The 19,883-nt window shown below is 33.9% G+C and overlaps 1 protein-coding gene across 1 annotated transcript in view; it reads right to left on the reverse strand.

The window, feature by feature from the left end:
* SKAP2 (src kinase associated phosphoprotein 2) overlaps positions 1-19,883 on the reverse strand; it is a 241,129-nt gene that overhangs the window by 41,401 nt on the left and 179,845 nt on the right. The window contains exons 6-10 of the mRNA XM_014067803.2: positions 11,879-11,956; positions 9,871-9,954; positions 3,707-3,831; positions 2,749-2,812; positions 2,240-2,356 (exon numbers count right to left, since the gene is read on the reverse strand). Coding sequence (XP_013923278.2) covers positions 2,240-2,356; positions 2,749-2,812; positions 3,707-3,831; positions 9,871-9,954; positions 11,879-11,956 — 468 coding nt within the window. The remainder of the gene's footprint in view (positions 1-2,239; positions 2,357-2,748; positions 2,813-3,706; positions 3,832-9,870; positions 9,955-11,878; positions 11,957-19,883) is intronic.

The raw sequence follows: 19,883 nt of genomic DNA on the forward strand, positions 1-19,883 counted from the left end.
AGCCCTATGCCCCAGGGTGCTGCTAGAAATATGTAGTTTCACAATCTTGGACTGCATTGCAGTGTGTAGGTGTAGATTAGTAACTGTGCTTTGGTATTGCACTTCTGTGCAATTCTTATACATCGATGCAATCACATTCCAACCTAAATTACTTCTTAATTTCCCTTAAGGAATCCCACTGCTTGTTTTAACATTAAGGAGCTGGGTGTGCAATGCACTTTACAAAGCATAAATTCTCTGGAGGTAGTAAATGCTTCATAACCAAATTAAGCTTGAAAGTGTCTACAAGTGGTTTGCTGCTAGTTGTCAGAAAATGAAGCAAGATATAAGATAACCCAAAGGTAGTCTGTTTGCAAAATTATTAATTATAAAGTGCACAAGTGAAAGCAAGGGACCTGTAGCAAAGGCAGTAGACTCCGATACTATTGGGGATATTAATTAATAGAAAGACATGTATAGCATAAACATCATTAGTTATGGCTTACAATTGGGAAAATAGGTTTATTTAAGGGATAAAAGAAATCAATAGTTTAGTTTCTACTTCACATAATCAGCTCCATAATCAGCTCCATGCTTCCCATCAGGAGACTTATAAAACATTCAATGTATATCTACACAGATATAAATCTGCTTTAAATACCACGTGATTTACTCGGAGAAAGTCATGGAATTGGAGCTTAAATGCCAACTTGAATTGAGAGCCAGTTTGGGATAGTAGCTAAAGTATCAGGCTGGAAATCAGGAGACAGTGATTTCTAATCCTACTTACAAAGGCACAAAGCCAGCTGGGTAACCTTGGGCTAATCACTTTCTCTCAGCCCTTAGAAAGAAGCAATGGCAAATTACTTCCTGAAAAACCTTGTCAACAAAAAATGCAAGGACTGTCCAGGTTGTCTCTGAGAAATGGAAAATGAAAAGAAGGAAAAAAGAAAATATTGAATAAGCAAATAAATTGCTAATATTTGCATACATAAAGATTCTTAATTCCAGAAGGGGAACAACAAGAACACATAGTACCCTTTTCCTCCAATTTTGTCCTGCTTCATGTAATTTGCACATTCCTTGACTGATGTGTCTTCATAAGCCACAAAAGGAACTTTTATAGAATAGTCAAATATGTATATAGCTTCCTAAAGCCATCTGTCAAAAACAAAGCTTTTCAGTAAGCCCCTTTCCTTATACAGTGTGCTAAATTTAATGCAAATTATATTATCCAAAGATTGGAAATATCTGCTACGTAACATGCATTTATGTAATTTATACTATATCTCTTAGTTTCTGATTGATAACACCAGTGCCTTCCTAGACTACAGTTTACATTCCTATTATATTTAGAATAGAAGTACTTCGGTTCTCTATTTAAGATCTCATTTCTATACAACCTCAAGTGGGAAACCTCATTTCCATGTGATTTTATACCCTTATGAACCCCCTCTTGCCATTTTGTTTTCACCACAATGAATTTCATCTCTGTGTGTCATAAAGAATATTTTATGAGATTTACATCTGGCTGTCAAGAACTAGAAATCTTGGCCATAACTGGATGGAATAAAAAAATTAGTAAAAACCTTGGCGTAATCAGATTTCTGTAGATGGATGTAGAAAAATTCAAGTACAGCTCCACTGCTTTTATTTATTATTCATCAGCAGATCCTTTTTAAAAGCAAACAAAGCAGGTTACCCTGTCACTCTTTTAAAAGCATAATCTCATGTATCAAGGAATAGGTGACAATTTATAGAATGAATGAAGAATATGTGATTAAGAACTATACACTAAATTTAAAAAGACAAAATAAGGCAGTTAGTCTGTCAGTCAATATGAGAGTCAATTTTCTAACTGAAAAATTACATTTCAGAAATTAATGTCAATAATTTTATGGTTTTTATAATTTCTGTTTAGTGTCAATACCCTTGTATGAAAATTTTATTTTAAAATATTGTTACTACTGTTACTCCAGATATTACAAATATCTGAATTCAAAAATTATAAAGAACTCTGAGGCAGTGGTACATGACTTGTCCAAGAGGTAGGATTTACATACAGTTCCCCATATCTAAGAAAACTGTTTCCAACCTCATATAGTCTAAATTTTGGCATTCCATTTCCCAGAATTCCCAGCTAGTCAATATATGCCTGGAGACCACCAGATTGGTGAAATCTGTTTAAATTCTACTTGCTACTACACAAAGAATAATCACCAACTTTTATAGCCCTTTCAATCAACCGGAACAAAAATACCTGGAAGCTCTTCATAAATGTCATCAAAAATAGGTGCTCCTCCTGATTGAGAAGGAGCTATGGAATTTTCTTCAATGTCATCATATTCCTCTTCTGGAATAGTTAGAGATCCCATATCTGTTAAACACAGAAAAGATATTCAGTCAACCTAGCCACAAGGAACTGTCTAGAGCAACAGACATGCTCACATCCTTCCATTTTCATTTCAAAGTAATATAATACATCCCTTCTAATTGTACTTATTAAACAATTCACATTCATACACTACAGCACTTTAATTAGGAATGAACACTTTGTTTAAGCTTCTTTGGAAGGGGAGTCAACTAGGTACAATGACACTCCTACATATACAGGGGATTCCTTAATCTTTCATAAATACACACAGATTAAAAATAAAATGCACTATTAAAGACAGCATAGTAATCACATGACCAACAAAGAGAAAACAGGGAAGCTTCAATTTCCAGCATGCATTAAAGGCAAAGTGTCTTGTTAGTAAACTGGCATACCTTGTAATACAAATTTCAGCCTCTCTACCCAATCTGCAGCTTCTTTGGGAGTAGCAGCTGTAAACTGTTCAGAAACTTCATTTTAGAGAAGAATAATCATGAACATAAAAATATACTTAGCACTATATTAATAAAGCCAAGAAAGTAGCATTCTGGTCACTTCTTCAAGACACCATTAGTAATTCTTTACATGTCTTCTGGTACTTTTCTTGCAAGGATGCTTCTTATAATGTACAGTTAATTTTGACAAATTTATGTAATTGAAGCAGAGGATGATGGATTTAGAACTCTGATCAGCAGCTGGCAGCTGTGCATAAAAAAAGCTGCTTCTCTTCATCAATGTCAAAACCAGGACTGATGAACAAAATTTGCCCTTGACAATTAGAAGACACCCATGAATTTCTTTAGACTGCTCGGTACAGTTTTCTTAAAAATGTTCTTGTCACATTCCAACACAGTATCTGACAACTTAATTAACTGGCTTTCAACTGCAATCTCAGATATTTAAAACTTATTAAACTTACATTTCACATTGATGCCTAGCTGATAGATCTTACATTGCATACTTTTAACTTTGATTTCCCTCTTAGGCCTCTAAGCAATGCAATACATATTTAACATTGAAGAATTTATATTCAATTATTTTACAAAATTATTCATCCAAGAAATCAGACAAACCTATTAGATAATAGATATTTAAATGTAAGCAGTAAAATGAGCCAGCAGATAAGTATGACATATGAGCTGTTCTTATCAAAAAATTTAATATTAGGACAATCTTTTTGCAAAATCTATTATATGAATGTACAAGATAAGAAAATAAAGGATTCCACTCTACCCCCACTCCAGCTCTTTTTCCAACATGTCAGGAAATGTTTTACCAAAATGTTAATGTCTCCATAACTGAAACAGTAACAGTTTTATCAATTTAACTTCAAGACAACATAAAAACTCCAACCTGATAAATGCGTTTATCAGGAGCAGCGATTTCAAAACAGCAATCTTTCTTTCCGTCCTTCCGAAGGGTATTATTCATTCTGACGGTGTAGCCATCTATAGCGAATCCACCTTTCTGTTGTTTGTCTGTTGTAGATGAAAAGTAAAGATAGAATTTCATTTGCAACATTGAAAATGAATGTCCCATCAGGTTATCATTTATTCAGATTTTGTTTTTCTGTTCCATGAATATTCAATAGGCTGAGTTAAACATTATTGTGAGTGGATTTAGTGATGATTGAAAGATAAAACTCTTTTTTAAGGGGAAACTACAAAGAACATTTTTGAAAAGGCTGCTTATAGAATCCCACAGGATGATCCTTACAGATGGTATTATTTAGCGTGAAATGCACACACTGATGCCTCACCGGGGGGGGGGGGGAATCAAGAACTGGAACCTGGAACTTGCAATACAAGTGTTCCATAAATCAGTGTCTCTTCTTGGTTCAGTAATCAATGGATCAACAAAAGATGATCTCTCCGTTATACCTGGCCCAGTATCGGAATTCAAAAAGTGAACTTCAGATGCAATTAACAATATTTGTAAAGGTGTTTTTCACCTAGTGACTAAAGCAATGGACTATGGAAAAGCTATAGGTTTAGTATGTGTTTTGTTCAATATATATTGGCAAAAGGAATTTTAAAAACTCCCTTTTTAAACAGGAATTTTAAAATTGTGAAGATCAAAAACACTAATGCAAACTAAAAAAAATGAAAAGAAAAAATAAAAGCAGCAGAAAAGGAAAAAAAGAAATTAAAAATACGACCATAGTAAAGTAAAAAGAAATGTATAAAGAAATGACATAGCCCTTTATCAACAAGCATTAACAAGTTTATAATTTATCATCTCATAGAATACAGTCAACTGATCTTGCCTTTTATATTGCTTATGTATAAGACTTCTTGTTTCAATCCTAATTAACAAAGGTCCATAAGCAATGTATCTATTTTAACATTGATCAAACAAATCAACTTTATGTTCCTTCCTTTTATTTTAGTCCCTTCAAATAATGTCCTTGAATTTGATTCCTTTTCATTTTTTTATTCCTCATAATTTTTTTCAAAGCTGTAATAAGTCTCTTTTATAAATTCAATACAGGAAAATTATCCAGTTAATTATCATGGCCTGTTATTTCTATAACTCTTTTAATTATTAAGACATCAGCTGATTTCTTTTGTCTCTCCAGTGCAGTTTCTTTTTCCATATCATTCTTGTAGGCTGTCATTTTTAAGTTCATTTTCAAATCAATCTCAATCTTGTAAAGAAAAACGTGTTCCTCTTCCATAATATGTTTTAAACAATCTACCAATAGAAGTAGATACTATTATTTTCCAAGTCCATTGTTAAAAAATATCCTTCAATATATCCAATATTAAAATATTTTTCTTCTCGCAGTATTAGTAAGTCAAATTTAAGTGTTTTCTCCTTTAATTGTAATATTTAGTTCCTCATGGTTAACTTTAGTGTACAAACTTCAATATCTCATACTATCATTTGTTAAAAAAGAATTCAAAACCAAAGCATCTTCCCATGGAAAAGATTCTTATTACAATCTTGTAATCTTTATTATAATTAAACTATTATTAAATTCTTATTTCAAATATATCTAAAACTTTTTCCTTCCTTTTTTTACTTTCTGCATTTTTTTCTTTTTCTTTGATGTATTTTCTTTTGATTTAAAAAATATTTATATTTAAGTTTGATATACTCTTTTTTTAATAAAATTTTTTTAATTTAAAACAAACATAACATCCTTCTTTACATGCTATAGAAAGTGTACCAGTTGGTTACAAAAAGACTTTTGTGCAACTCTTCCACAGTCAACAAACATAATTAATATTAACTTAAGTATTTTAACTCAAATATTCACACATGTCACCATCATCATATCTCCATTTTCATTTCACTATAATTTTTTAAGAGTCCTTCATCATAAAATATACCAAAATTTAATATATAACCACATACTGGCCTTTCAATTACTATTTCTAAAATCCTCAACTAAATCCTTATGTCCTATTCTAGCTAAACATCCATAATATTTAATAACAAAGTTTTCTAATCCTCCTTTCTAAATCACTGTTTAAAGTTTACATCCAGTTTTCTTATGTTATACCCATATCTATATATACTTTGTTATTCTTATACTCCTTATTTGACTATATCCTGTATCATAACATTTCCCCCCTAATAATTAAAACTTCAATTGTATTTTAGTTGTCGTCGTCGTCGTCGTCATCATCATCATCATCATCATCATCATCATCATCATCATCATCATCATCCTTTATGTATAATCCAAAGGACTTGCTAATCTTCCTTACATGGGTGCCATTCAATATTCATATCCAATTATACTCATCATAACACTACACATTGTGTACATTAGTAACATTATCAGTTATTTATTTAAGCTATATCTATCATCAATAAATTTCACTAAGTTTAACTAGTTTTAAATTATATTCTTCCATCTATCAACCTGTATCTTTCCAATAGGAAAATAGTCTCATATCTTCTGCCATTTGTGGTACCAGTCCTCTAATCACCTTCTTGGTCAGTTTTGTTCAGCCTTCTCCTAGCAAATCCTTGCTTATAAGATTTCTCATATAATGTCGATGCCCTCTTTCTGCTTCCTTATTCAGCTTATCTTTGATTGTCAGCAGTGTTATCAATGCTTTTGCTAATAGAATTTCTCTCTTTAAATCCATAGATTCTTTCTTTTTTTCCGTCTTTTGTATCTTGCTCTCTGGAATAGATTTCCTATCCATTTAATTCCTCTTTCAGTATTCCATTCTTTCCATTTTCAGAGACAAACCAATCACCATAAATATCAGCAGGTTTAATTTCTTTATATTCATTTTCCATTTCGATTTTTTGAGCTTCAACCACCCCATTTTGCATTTGATAGACATCCTCAATTTCATCATCATATTTTATTGTTATGTGCTCTGAGTATTCCAATTTTTTCTCTTTCATATGTATTTGATAATTTCTGTATTTTTGAAAGTATCTTTTGCAAACTTGAGATTTCTATTTTCTTTTGAAATTGTGCAATTCTAACAAACACAGCTGCTCTAGCTTGGAAGGTTAATAAAATTAAAGCATAGATTCACAAAGAACGTTGTTTTCACTTTTCTCTGATTAGAAATATACTTCAAAGGAACATCTGTGTGCTTCCCTTCTTATCACTCTCTATAGGCAAGCAGTAAAACCTTGTATTGCCAAGTCAAAACAATCCATAGAGAAAAAAAAGTGTTCCATTTTCAATACACAAAACTCCAATCAACAAATCCTCCCAGTCTCCGAGCAGCGTTAATACTGTTGAAAATCTAATTTCCTTTTGTATCTTTTTTGTATTTCAAGTTAGAAAAAAGAGTCCAATCTTTAAATGAATTAGAAAAATATCCACAGCAATGAAAGAGGAAAACTTTGGTCCCTAGGTTACAGAGAACAATAAAAGAAAAAAAGAGAACTTAATCCATCCATTTCAAAAGGCTTACATAAATTCCATCCATGAAAATAGCATTTAAAAGATAAGATAACCACTGTCCAAAACCATTTCAAATTTAATCCTGCCGCTTGATTCTTCTATTCTCCAATTTAGATTAATTTTAAGTTTTTGTAGGCAGTCTCTTTTTAAAACAGTAAAAGTTCCTCACCAGCTGGAAACACTTTCTCTTTCTGTATCCTTCCGTTTTGGAGCCGCCTGACTTTGTCAGCTTTGGCTGGATTTTTTGTCGCTGGCTTGAAGAACTTCTCTTGCTTCTTTCATGGATTTTGCGAGATCTCTGCGGTCAGCAAGACGTATTCTTCCTGTTTACCGTCTCTTCAGGACGGTTTAGATCCGATTGGACCACCCAGCAGCAAAAGTATTGGTTGCGGTCTCAGAGCATCGAGACCGCATATCCATCTCATCGCGACGTTGCCTCCACCCCGATATACTTTTTTTTGTGTATGTATTAATTAAGTTTCAAATCCTCATTGGCAGTTCATTTTGACACTTACATGCTGAGGATCCCATTACAGATATATCAAGTACTCTAAAGTGGTATTTGTTGAACTACTGCTAAACCAAGTTTCAGTTTTCTGACTGATCGGAAAGTCTCTTAATAATTTAGGAGTGCATTTCTTACAAATTTGGTAATATTCTAAACAGCATAGAAACAGTAAGTGGAGACTCCACTAATTGTATACATTTTCTGAAATGAGTTTTGACATTATACATGTACTTGCTTTTAATTGTTTCCATGATCAATAACAGACATTTATGGCAAAAAAGAGGAAATCAACCAGAGACAAAATCAGCATATTACCTTGTTCTTAGTCTTCTCCTTCAACAGTCATCATGAATTAAGCTATCTCAACAGAGTCTATTTAGCCCTAGTTAACCAGCCTGTCGACTCATTAAGGAGATAAAACAGGAAATTAAAACAGGAGGTGTCTGAGATATTATGTAAACCAGTGGTCCCCGATCTTTTTGGCACAAGGGAATGGTTTCATGGAAGACAATTTTTGTTTGGATCAGGGGGAGAGGGAATGGTTTTGATTTCACTCACTTGCCTGCCACTGACATCTAGTATGTGACCCGGTCCCTAATAGGCAATGGACCAGGACTAATCTGTGGCCAGGAATTGGGGACCCCTGATGTAATCGTAATTGTTCTGATTCTCTTTCACTTTTTCACTGTGATGCATAACAGGCTCAAAATAGTGTTCCTAAGTAAAGAAACTATGAAACTACAGTGACAGTATCTCAAAATGGACAATATCTACCAGCAATACATTTCTATAAGCTGTTGGATGTTGCTTTGTCCAAGATTGCCCCTGAGAATGGTCCAAACTCCTATGGCTTATAAAGTAATGTTACTGATTTATTTGTCTGACATCCTGGGACTTGAAATGGCTGTAGCAGTATTGAAGTAATGTGGATTCCAGTGCTGTCCTTAATTATTAAGTATTAAATTGTGAATGGCAGAAAATTGGAGAGCTGGGGAAGAAACTAAAGAACTACAGTAAACTAAGGAAAACATCCATTGTGCTCCCCGATGAACACTGCCACATTGTATTTGTAATACAAATTTCAACAGTCTTGAAGTTTTCAGTAACATCCAGACTTTAAACTGCCATAAACAAACAATTTTTCCTTTGATTCGTTTTACATTGGACAGCTTATACACATCATTCTGAAACATTTTCTTACTAGATATTGTGCAGCTATATGATACATCACCTGGATTTTTTGTAAAAAAAACAATGTTTTACTATGGAATGAAATAAACATTAACTATAAAACTCTACATAGGGATGTGGTGGCTCAGTGGCTAAAATGCTGAGCTTGTTGATCAGAAAGGTCGACAGTTGCTGTGTAATGGAATGAGCTCCATTACTTGCCCCAGCTTCTGCCAACCTAGCAATTCGAAACCATGTAAAAATGCAAGTAGAAAAAATAGGAACCATCTTTGGTGGGAAGGTAACAGTCTTCTTCAGCATTTAGTCATGCCGGCCACATGACCACAGAGATGTCTTCGGACAGCGCTGGCTCTTTGGCTTTGAAACAGAGCTGAGCACCACCCCAGAGTCAGAAATGACTAGCACATATGTGCGAGGGAAACCTTTATCTTTACGTTTACTTATAAAACTATACAGCAACACAGAATTCTACAAGCTTGAAACAATTGAAACCTGATGATACTTAACAGATCAAAAATACTGTTTGAGGCAGTGATAGTGGGGGGAGGAAGAATTACCAAATGAAACTAAACCAAAATAATGCTGTATCATTTTGAAAGTTGATTAAAGTTCTGAAAAAATGGTCCATGTCAAATTCCAAAGGAACAAGAAAGAAGATAAGAGAACATTTCATCAAGACAGTAGAAGATAAGAGAACATTTCATCAAGACAGTATATTTACACCATCTGGAAGCATGTGGAGAATTATATGAAATTCAGGAAAATTGCACGTAAATCCAGTTTACAATTAAAAAGAGAGACCTCTGAGGCCTGTAACATTTAATTCTTAATGTCCATTAAGCAACATTCAAGATAACTCCTATATTTTGCAATACAGTTAACTGTTAATATCCATTCAGCAGCATTCAAAATATTCCCTATATTTTGCAATACCTTTGTCACTTCCATAGTAGTAGAAGGTTGTTTTACTCAAAGCACACCAACGTTTTTGCCACTCAAAGCCAAGGAAACTGTGATCTGTAATTAAAATAATTCACATAGATTTTTACACATAACAAACTTGTTAATTACTAACAGGCAAAAATAAACAATTCAGGATGTGCAATGGAAAATATATATTCTGGTGCAAATATGGATATAAGCAGGGACTGCCAAAAGTAAGTATTATTCTTCACCAATTTTGGCACCTGCCCCCAGATACGTTTCTCTCACAGTTTGAAACAGATCTCAGATAGATATTTGAAATGTTTATTGAGATTCTGTATTGAACAGGGTAAGCTGTGATTTTTGAGTTCCTTTCCAACTCTACATTTCAATAATTACATGATAATGCATAAGACAATGTATATATCCAATTCAGAGACTCTGAAGCTTAAAAATACATACAGTACATACTATTTTCCTCTTTTCCTTTTCAAAATTCTTACATGTTCAGTTTTCACCAGGGCTAGTAAATTATTTTTACTGTTGTAAGATATTACTTTTCATTTTTTTTACTTATAATGTTATGCATGATCTATTATCTAAAAAATGTGGCTATTAATAGCAGCATCTATTGTTTAGTTTGAGTGAGCAATGTACTTTTTCAGAATATGATTTATTGCAGTTGAATTTAGGATCTACATTACAGATCCTAGTCATTTTTCTTGTCTTCTGAAACAAGAAAAATATACTTAGGAAGCAGATAGCTGAACCCAAATATCTTGTTCAGTGCTTAATGAGATGTATAGTAAACACCCTAAGAATGGGCAATATCCTTTCTGTTGCACAAGTTGCACTGGGTGTTGCTTTTGGGTCCAACTCAAAGTACTGTTTATCATATTTTAAAGTCCTACATGGCATAGAACCAGGTTATCTGAGGAACTGTCTTGCCCCAATGGACTGGACCACAACGTGTTCCCACATAAGGGCATGCTACAGACGCGATTGGTTAAAGAGTTTCAGCTGACAGGGCCTAGGAGGATAGCTGTCAGGGTTCCAAGAAATACACCCATAGCAAACATAACTCCGATGCAAGCAATTTCCTCAAAGAACAAGTTTATTGTATATATCATATTGGTACTGGGTGGTGAAACCAATTCTAAATGTTTGTGTTGTTTTCACCTAATTAAAAGTAAAAGTTATTCCTCCTTTTCTCAATCAATCACATTGTCCAATCAAGATGCTGTCCAGTTGCTTGGAAACTTCACTCTTCCTCTCTTTAGCCACCTCTGAGAATGTCCTTGATTCTCAGAGGAAACTATTTTGTTTTGGCTATAAAACTCAAACTATCTCCCTATTCCTCATCACTATGGTGGCAACACTGAAGCCTCAAAGACAGTCTCAATCAGGCCAGTTTCAGAGTTGACAATAACCTTTTCTGGCTCCTCTCTCTTAGGAATACCATCTCACCAAAGATGAGATCTGCCTTTACCGTTTTGACCTTCCAGAAGAAGATTAAAACCTGGCTCAGCTAATTGGCTTGGGACCCTGTTGGGAGCCCTATGTTGTAGGTGGTTGGTGGACTAACAGGGAGGATGCCACCACTGTGCCATTCTTGCTTTGGCTTTTCCAGTTTTATATCTAGTCTAGTTAATATTTCCAGATTTATTATTTTAATTGTGCTCTACACAGAGTTAATTTGTAGGATGAAATGGATGGCATATTCATCTTTCATAAATTCATCTTGTTGCATAGAATACAACCTTGATGACCCTTCTGTTTTTAATCCCCTTAAGTTATGGGTTAGGGGATCAAAAACAGAAACAACCAACTTCTCTTGTCTCAGATACACTGAAGCTGTACGCCCAGAAGAAAATGTTCATTATATTTCCACCTATACTTTATGGTTAAATTCTTTCAATATTTTCCAAAATAAGTGAATCGTTTGCCTCCAGAAACAAAATGACTGCAACTACTATAAAAACTGAAAGCATTAATTCTATCACCCATTTTAGTTTACCTTTTCTACGTTTTTCCAAATATCCAGATACTGAAACAAATGGAAGATCTTGTGCCGCAATTGGAGGAAACTGATGACCTGGAAGGAGAAAGGACATAAAGAATAAATGATTTTTAAAGCACTATGAAATAATCTCCTACTGCATAAAAATATATACTAACTAATGATTATAGGTTTAGCTTATCTGAATATAGAAATTAATAATTTACATTCATTAGCACACATTAAACTGGGCTACAAAATACTTAAAATTTATTGAAGCATTTTAAGTTATGTTTGAGTTCCTTTTCTTTGGTATAGTCAGAAGGATGAAAAGAACATTATGGATTGTTTATTTAGTAGAACATGGAACATTAATCAGTTAAGAAAATCATCTGCTTTTACCATTAAGAAAATTAATGCTGCAGCACAGACACTTCTGTTCAGGATTTCAGGCAGTCAGCCATACCTCTGTCTAGGATAATGTTATTTCATTCCCTCCATCACTCCCTCTCAACAGTCACAAAGATCTCTCTAACCTCTAAGTTTTGCAGCCTTCATTGGGCAAACTTATATTTTTCTCCACATATTTTAACTATAATTAAGGTCCACAAATTTAAAATCAAACATGGTTGCCAGATCTTATTCAAGTATCATCCACAATTAATCAATCTCGTTAATTCAGTTGAACATGTTTTTCAAAACTTTTTTTTTTACTGATAGGAAATAATTATTCCTTATTTCCAGCTTTTATGTGAAATACAATTATTTATTAGTAGTGGCAAATGTATAGAGTTTTTAATCAATTTATACAATTGATGAGAATAAGCTATTTTGAATGCCCCATGAGAAGAGCATGGATATAAAGTAAAAGGTGTGTGTGTGTGTGTGTGTATTCATTCATTCATTCATACTGGATTTAAATATAGTTTAGGATTGCTATTTCAATTGCATTTATTACACTTATTAAATTTATAAATATGTTGATACATGTTTTTATTTTTGCTCAATATTCTGTAGGCCGCCTTGAATTGCCATGTGCGAATAGGCAGCCATATAAATTCTATAAATAAATAAACAAACAAACAAATGTCAGCCCTCTTATAAGCATAGCCAAGAATGGCTATGCAACAGAGTTCCCCAACCTTTCCAGTTTTGCAGACCAGCGGTGGGGGTTAGAGGGGATAGATCTGCGACCATCACTTGCAAAAATGGAGCACACATTAGCCACTACTCATGCAAGTGGGGATGAATGTGTGCACTCATCCATGACTTCCACAGCACAGTTCTAAATGGCTCAAGACCTGAAAGTGGGATGGGATTCTGCTTAAAAATAACTATTTGGATACATGCAGAAAGCTTTATGGATGTAAATTCATCATTAGTAGTAGACCACAAAATTAAGATCAAGATTCCTCAATTATGACAAGACATAGATTTACTCCAGTTTGAAGTTAACTTAGATATTTCTGAGGCTTCCAACTCTCCCTTTAGGTTAGGAATGACTAAACACTTACCCACTTAAGAATCCTATGATATTAGTGAACATTTGACATTTGCTAGTTTACACTATTATAATACTTCAACAGCTGAACCTGGCTACGTTCATTGTTTGCATGTTTCCTCCATTTTAACAAATACTACAAATAATTGAACAGTAATTAATTTCCTCTCTTTAGTTCCCATATGCTCATTTCTACATCATAGTAGTTAACAGAACCCATAGCACTGATTTCAAAGGATCAGATGGAGTGAACTGCAAAGCAGGCAATTATCCAACTGTCAGCTATTTACAATGATTACCAAGAGCTCTTGGCATTGAGGACCAGCTTGGCACTAGGCAATATGAATCATCATTTCTCAGCATGACACAATAGGCAATCATGTTACTCACAGCATTATCTGAAGGCCTTTGGGCTACTGGAGAAAAATTAACATGGAAAAGACTGAGAAACCTACAGAGTTCTCTGTCCATCCAGAAATATTATCTGAAAAGAGACTATGAGCTTCTTTGCACAATCTGTTTTAGGGAATTCTCTTGTTTCCAAATGTTATGGCAATGTTACGTAGCACAAAATATGTCTTTTGCTTATTCAAACTGATGCTGTAAGAGTACATCATCTTTCACTTCTTGCCTTCACTTTTCCTAATTTTTAAATTTACTGTTTTGTCCCTCCCTCCCAATTGTTATGAATTTATGTCAGGAGTCCTTGTTAAATTTCTGTATTCTGTTATTTATTGAATCAGTTATCCCACTATAGAAATTACTTGGGAAGCTACTGAAGAGCTGTACCATTAAATACAGACACAGAATACTAACTAACAACAGAATATTAGAAAGGGCCTTATCTGCTAAAATAACTAAGAAAAAAGATATGGGGTACAAAAACCATGCATTATTTTTACATTACTTTTTAAAAAGTGTTTATCTGACACCAAAACAAATATGGGTGAGACTTGAATTAATAATAATTTGGTAGATACATTGACACTTGTGTAACTTAAAATATTTACACCAAACAAATTCCAGTAATTTCAAGGGGTGTACTCCAAGTTTAACTAATTTGGGATTTAAAACTAGAAAAAAATGGCATTTGGAAAATTTTATTGAACAATTGTCTATAATATTACACTCCATTTGTGATAGTCAGCTGTACCTATTACCATAATTCAAATTATAATTAATCACAAGTTCTTGTCTTGTCCACCGTGAAAATCCAGATTCTGGCTTTTCCGTTTCTGAGCTTTCTTTTATGATTCACAATGCACACAAAATTATCTACCAGTCTCTGTAAATACAAATTATCTCCTTTCCTTAACTGTTGTTAAATTCAATTAGCAGCATTTATGATAAAGACTGATACATCCTGCCAGGATGCACCAGTCCAGAGTTGCATCCAGGATGCACCAGGATACAACTCTAACATTATCAGAGTTCAAGGCACAGATAATTTCTGATTAACATTTAGCATTTTCCAAGTGTTTATAAGTTTCATCATACCACAATATTGTCCATTCTTGCTTGGATTGATGAGATGGGCAATATTATCCAAAATATCTAGAGGCTATCATGCTGGGAAAGACTGCCTTAAAAAATCATTGCCATATCTTAGAAAGAAAAGTACATTAACTGAACATTTTGTAAGTACTATATAAAAAAAATACAATAAGCAAAATAATATAGGGTAATCCTTGAGTCATGATAGGTGATGAGGCCATAATTTCCTTCGCTATGCAATACATTCATAAAATGTAATGTCATGTGACCATATTACATAGAGACGTGCTCCCACAGCCCCAGTTGCTATCATAACTCCAGGACTCCCAGATAATTAAGATGTCACAGGATTGTGATGTGATAAGAGATATGCTCCTAGGCAAGAGAACCATCAGGCAAGAGCTAGGGATGGTCAGGTAGGCAGATGTCATGGGAAAGTGCCATAAGATATGCAATTTTGGCAGGTGGATGAAAAAGCAGTGTAAATGGAAATGACCGTGTGAAATCTCCTGCTAGATTTCCCTTTACTTTGCTTGTGGGAAGCCAGAAGGGAAGATTGCAAATGGCAATCAAAACATGATAATGGGTTGCTGCAACCAACATCATTGTGAGCCAGTTGCCAAGCACATTACTGAGTATTGCAAAAGGCAGCTAATCAATCAAAATAATAACAGTTCTAAGATGAGTTCAAAAAGATGTTCATATTTCATTTTTAAAAGATAGCATGCTATTGGATTATGAGATGCATTTGGCAGTGAATTATTATACTATTAATAAAATATTGTTTAAAAGCTATTGCAAAGACTAAATTATCTAAGTAAAGACTATTTGAGAGTTGTAAAATGATTATTCCTTTGGGAAGCACATGAAACTCTTCAACAACAAAAATTGAACTACTCTTAAGACATTTCTGGCCTCAACAAGATGCTTGGCTGAGAAAGTTACTGAAAAAAAATGTATGAAAACATGTATGTGCCCTGGAAAGTACTGATCTATTAATGCAACCTAGGATTGGTTTTTTGACGGCTCATATTTAAGTGATTGTCCATTAGGACTCCAAGATCCCTCTCACTATTGAGCCAGTTTTCACCTAATCTCTTACCTGTATATTTCATTTTTCTTCCTGAAGTGTAAAACCTTACTTTTCCCTACATTGAATTTTAATTTGTTAGATAGGGCCCAGGGTTCAAGTCTACCAAGATCTATCTGACTTTTGAGCATGTCTTCTGCAGTTTTGGCTATTCCTGTCAGTTTGGTATTGTTTGAAAATTTGATGAGTCCCCCTTCTGAATCCAGTACTTTTTCCCTTATACCAGATTCATGTAAAACAATTTTTCCCAAAACTCATCTCTGGTTCTTTCATTTTCATACTTCACTTCACAAAATGTTATGGGGAAAATTGGTAACAGAGCATTCTGTTCACTGCCTTGGGCTCATACATAAATAAGCATGCAAATTTTATCAACTATAAATTCCTACTTTCATGTTCCTCCATAATAACATGAATGAAAAATCCAGTTCATGCATTCTGGCATGCATTTAACTCCATCTTGCTTAATTAAATCTATATCTTAATTTGCCTGCATGTATACTACTTCCAGCACCACTCCACAAGGTCAGATTTTCTTCATCCAGATTTATCAAATCTTCCCTCTTTTTCTTACTGCAAAGATTCACAACATATATATTTTTATTTCTAAATACATTGGTTAATTCTTCCCAGCTATTATTCATATCTTTTGTGTTGTAAGTTATGGTTTTCCATATGCCATGATAGTTACCAAACTGGCCCTGGAATATTCTCTTCTGCTGCCCATCATTGCTTTGATCAATCAAGGTTTCCATATTTGTTTAGTAAGGCAGAAATAATGCTAAGTAAGTTACCAGTTTTAGTCACACCTGTACCACCTTCAGATTTTTCAGCTTATGATAAGGACAGTGCTAGATAGTTTTAGGACATTTTGACCAGTATGCTACGAGTATAACCAAAGGCCTCTATTACTCCAGACATGCTCATGCTATTATATATAAAACAGAAGCTAGTGATGACTTTCAAGTCAGACTAGCATTGTCACATCCTCTAATTATGGGTTATCTGAAGCTCACTAGCACACATTCAAATGTGATATTTATGGCATTTGGTGGAAACTATTTTTATTTATACAAAATTACTAATTAAAAAAATGTTCTGTTAAGAGTGAAAGAATTTAGATGATGGCCACAAAACAATATGTTCAAAATACAGAGGCAAAATTTATTTGACGATAAATTTTATGTGGCATATGGCTCCTATTTATACTATAGAAAGTATGGTTTCAGTGGCAGGTCTTTCAGATGTGAATCTAGACAGTCTGCCTAACATTTATCCTGTGAAGGTTTCAAAAACTGCACAACGGATTATTAAGAACATGCTGCTAAAACATATTTTGAATTAACAACAAAATAACTGTCTGATTATTAAATCTTGGGAAACCTTTATTAAAGCATTACATGCTTTGTCAGAAAATGGCTTTATCCTGCAGTTTCAAAAAGGCTGAATTATAAAAATTTCGTAAAATAACCGTTGCTTAAAAAAAGAAATAAGCACATGATAATACTCTCTTTTCACATATTAAAGCTAGTACACTTTTAAAGGGAGCTTACCCATAAAAATCCATCAATAGGAACAATAAACATTGTTCCAGGACACTTATATACAGCACAAACTTGCTTTCTTCCTTCTGAGAAGCAAATCAGTAATCAATATTCTTAGAAGCACTCTAATCCTTTGCGAAAATCACCAGTTTAGTGATTGAAGAGTTTGCTCCATCTACACAGTTAATCCCTCCTCGTTTATTGGAATCCTCTATTTATTTCAGCCACTTACAATGGTAGCAACGTCAGATTAATATATCTCCACATGCTAGACATGCCTTGACAACCAACAAAGCATATTATTGTCAGCATAATCTCAACAAACACAGGGGGTTTTCTTAGCAAGTCAGAAGGAAGTGTTCAGAAATCAAACATTTACAAATAAGTGTAATATAAAATGACATGGCCAGCTTCCCAGCTCCCCATCTCACATACCAATAAGTTAATACCTCAGTGTTATATATTTTTACAACCTTCACAGATAAAGTTAAAGTCACTCTAGTTAAAAATATTTCACTTTTAAAAAGTCATATTTTTTCCTGACACATAGGAAATGGAAAAGCATGTTTAAGGCATGTTTGAAAAGGCTAATTGCATTAAAATCCTGAAAGTTTTGTCCCCAGCAAAATTAGTGCAGACACGATAAATTTATTTAGATTACCTTTTTTACTCTGTTTAAACACATTTTATCATATCAAGTATGACAACATTTATTTCAAAACAAATCTACACACTTTAATTTCTGTCTATTGCTGTCTATCAGATTGTTGCTAAAGAAACTTATATGAACTTGTCTGCACAGAATCCACAACTCAAACCTAAGAAATCTATTTTTCTATTTTCAGTGATAGAAAACTATATGCTATATAAAGCATAATAACAGAGGTAAAATCCTGAGAACAGAACTCAACATATGTGAAACTTAAAAGAAGCATCTAGAACTGCCTAGACATCCTCTAGATGTACAGATTAACATTCTAGAATTCCCCAAGACATTTTTGTGAGTGATGTAAGTTGAAGTTCAAATCTCTAACATTTCTCAACCTTGACAACTTTAAGATGAGTGGACTTCAGCTCCCAGAATTCCCCAACCATCCTGAGTTTAAGTTGCCAAACTTGAGAATTACTGCTTTAGAGAGATCTACATAGGAGGAAAAGTATACTACAGTATCACATTATCGCATTGGCTCTATTAATCTACACTTTGATTTTTTTTAACCTAATGATCTTCTTTTGCAGATGTGGACACAGTATGGTCCACACCACACCCTACTAATGGGTTACAGATGATACTATACATTGGAATTGAGAGAGGCTGATATTTAAAAGATGCTTATATGACTGGAAAGCAGCTGGAAGTTTGAACATTCTGTTTTATCGTAAAGAACAAAGAGAGAAAAGGACGGTACTTCAGTAACAGGAAGTCTTCAGGAATTCCAGAGCCAGAAGGCTTCCTTGCCAGGAGAAGGTCAAGGAAGCATACCTAAATATTTCCTTTACATGATCAAATTTCTATCCCTTATGCAATGTACATGGAGAAAGGTTACTTTTCTCTATGCATAGCATGGCACAATGTGTCTCTGACTAACTCAACCTGTGATCAAGCTCAAAAAGTGAATCAGAAAACTGCATAGCAGAAACCAGAGGTGGTTTTTTTTAAACATATACTGACATCCACTTGAATTTTCTTCATTTCCTTATTTGAAAATGAAGGTTTATTTGAAAAAACATAAACCTTCATAAGAGATAAGCTACACTTCCCTGCAATTCTGTAATAGTTTTGCATCCTTTGTCTCCCAGTTGGTCAGTTTCAGTTTTTGATATAAAATTGTAGAAAGCGTAGCATAATTATTTTACTGTGCAATAGTTTTTAAACTACATTAACCCTTCCATGTGCATACAGTATGTATAGACAGTATGTATAGACAATACAAATCGGTAGAATGTTACATAGGATTTATCAAGGCAGACACATGGCTGTACTTTCCTTTGTCCTAGAACTGGAAAGCATTTACACCATTTATAGCATTAGTCACATTGACCAAGGCATGCCTTTAATGCACATCCGGCCATACTGCCTTGTTCTTTGTAAAGCTCCTGTGCATAACACTCATAAGAGAAGTTATTGGCAATTTTCTCTGTCTGAAATTTGATATCATTAGCCACAGGAAAATCTGTCGCCAATCACCAAACAGAAGGTGTACTAGGCTGTTTCTGGTAAAGTCCAGATGCTCTGTCTAATCAATATTTTTTTTCTAATTTCTTGTTTTCCAAAAGAATCTTAACCTATCAATCTAATGGCCACAAGATGGCAGAAAAGAGTTTAAGCACAACATACAGTAGTGGTTGCCTAAATTTGGGCAACTCAGATGCAGCACCAGCAGCATGTTCTTA

Source organism: Thamnophis sirtalis, unplaced genomic scaffold (assembly GCF_051295495.1).
Source record: "Thamnophis sirtalis isolate CommonGarterSnake01/CBP01778 unplaced genomic scaffold, rThaSir2_p1.2 scaffold_4, whole genome shotgun sequence".
NCBI classification, from domain to species: Eukaryota; Metazoa; Chordata; class Lepidosauria; order Squamata; family Natricidae; genus Thamnophis; species Thamnophis sirtalis.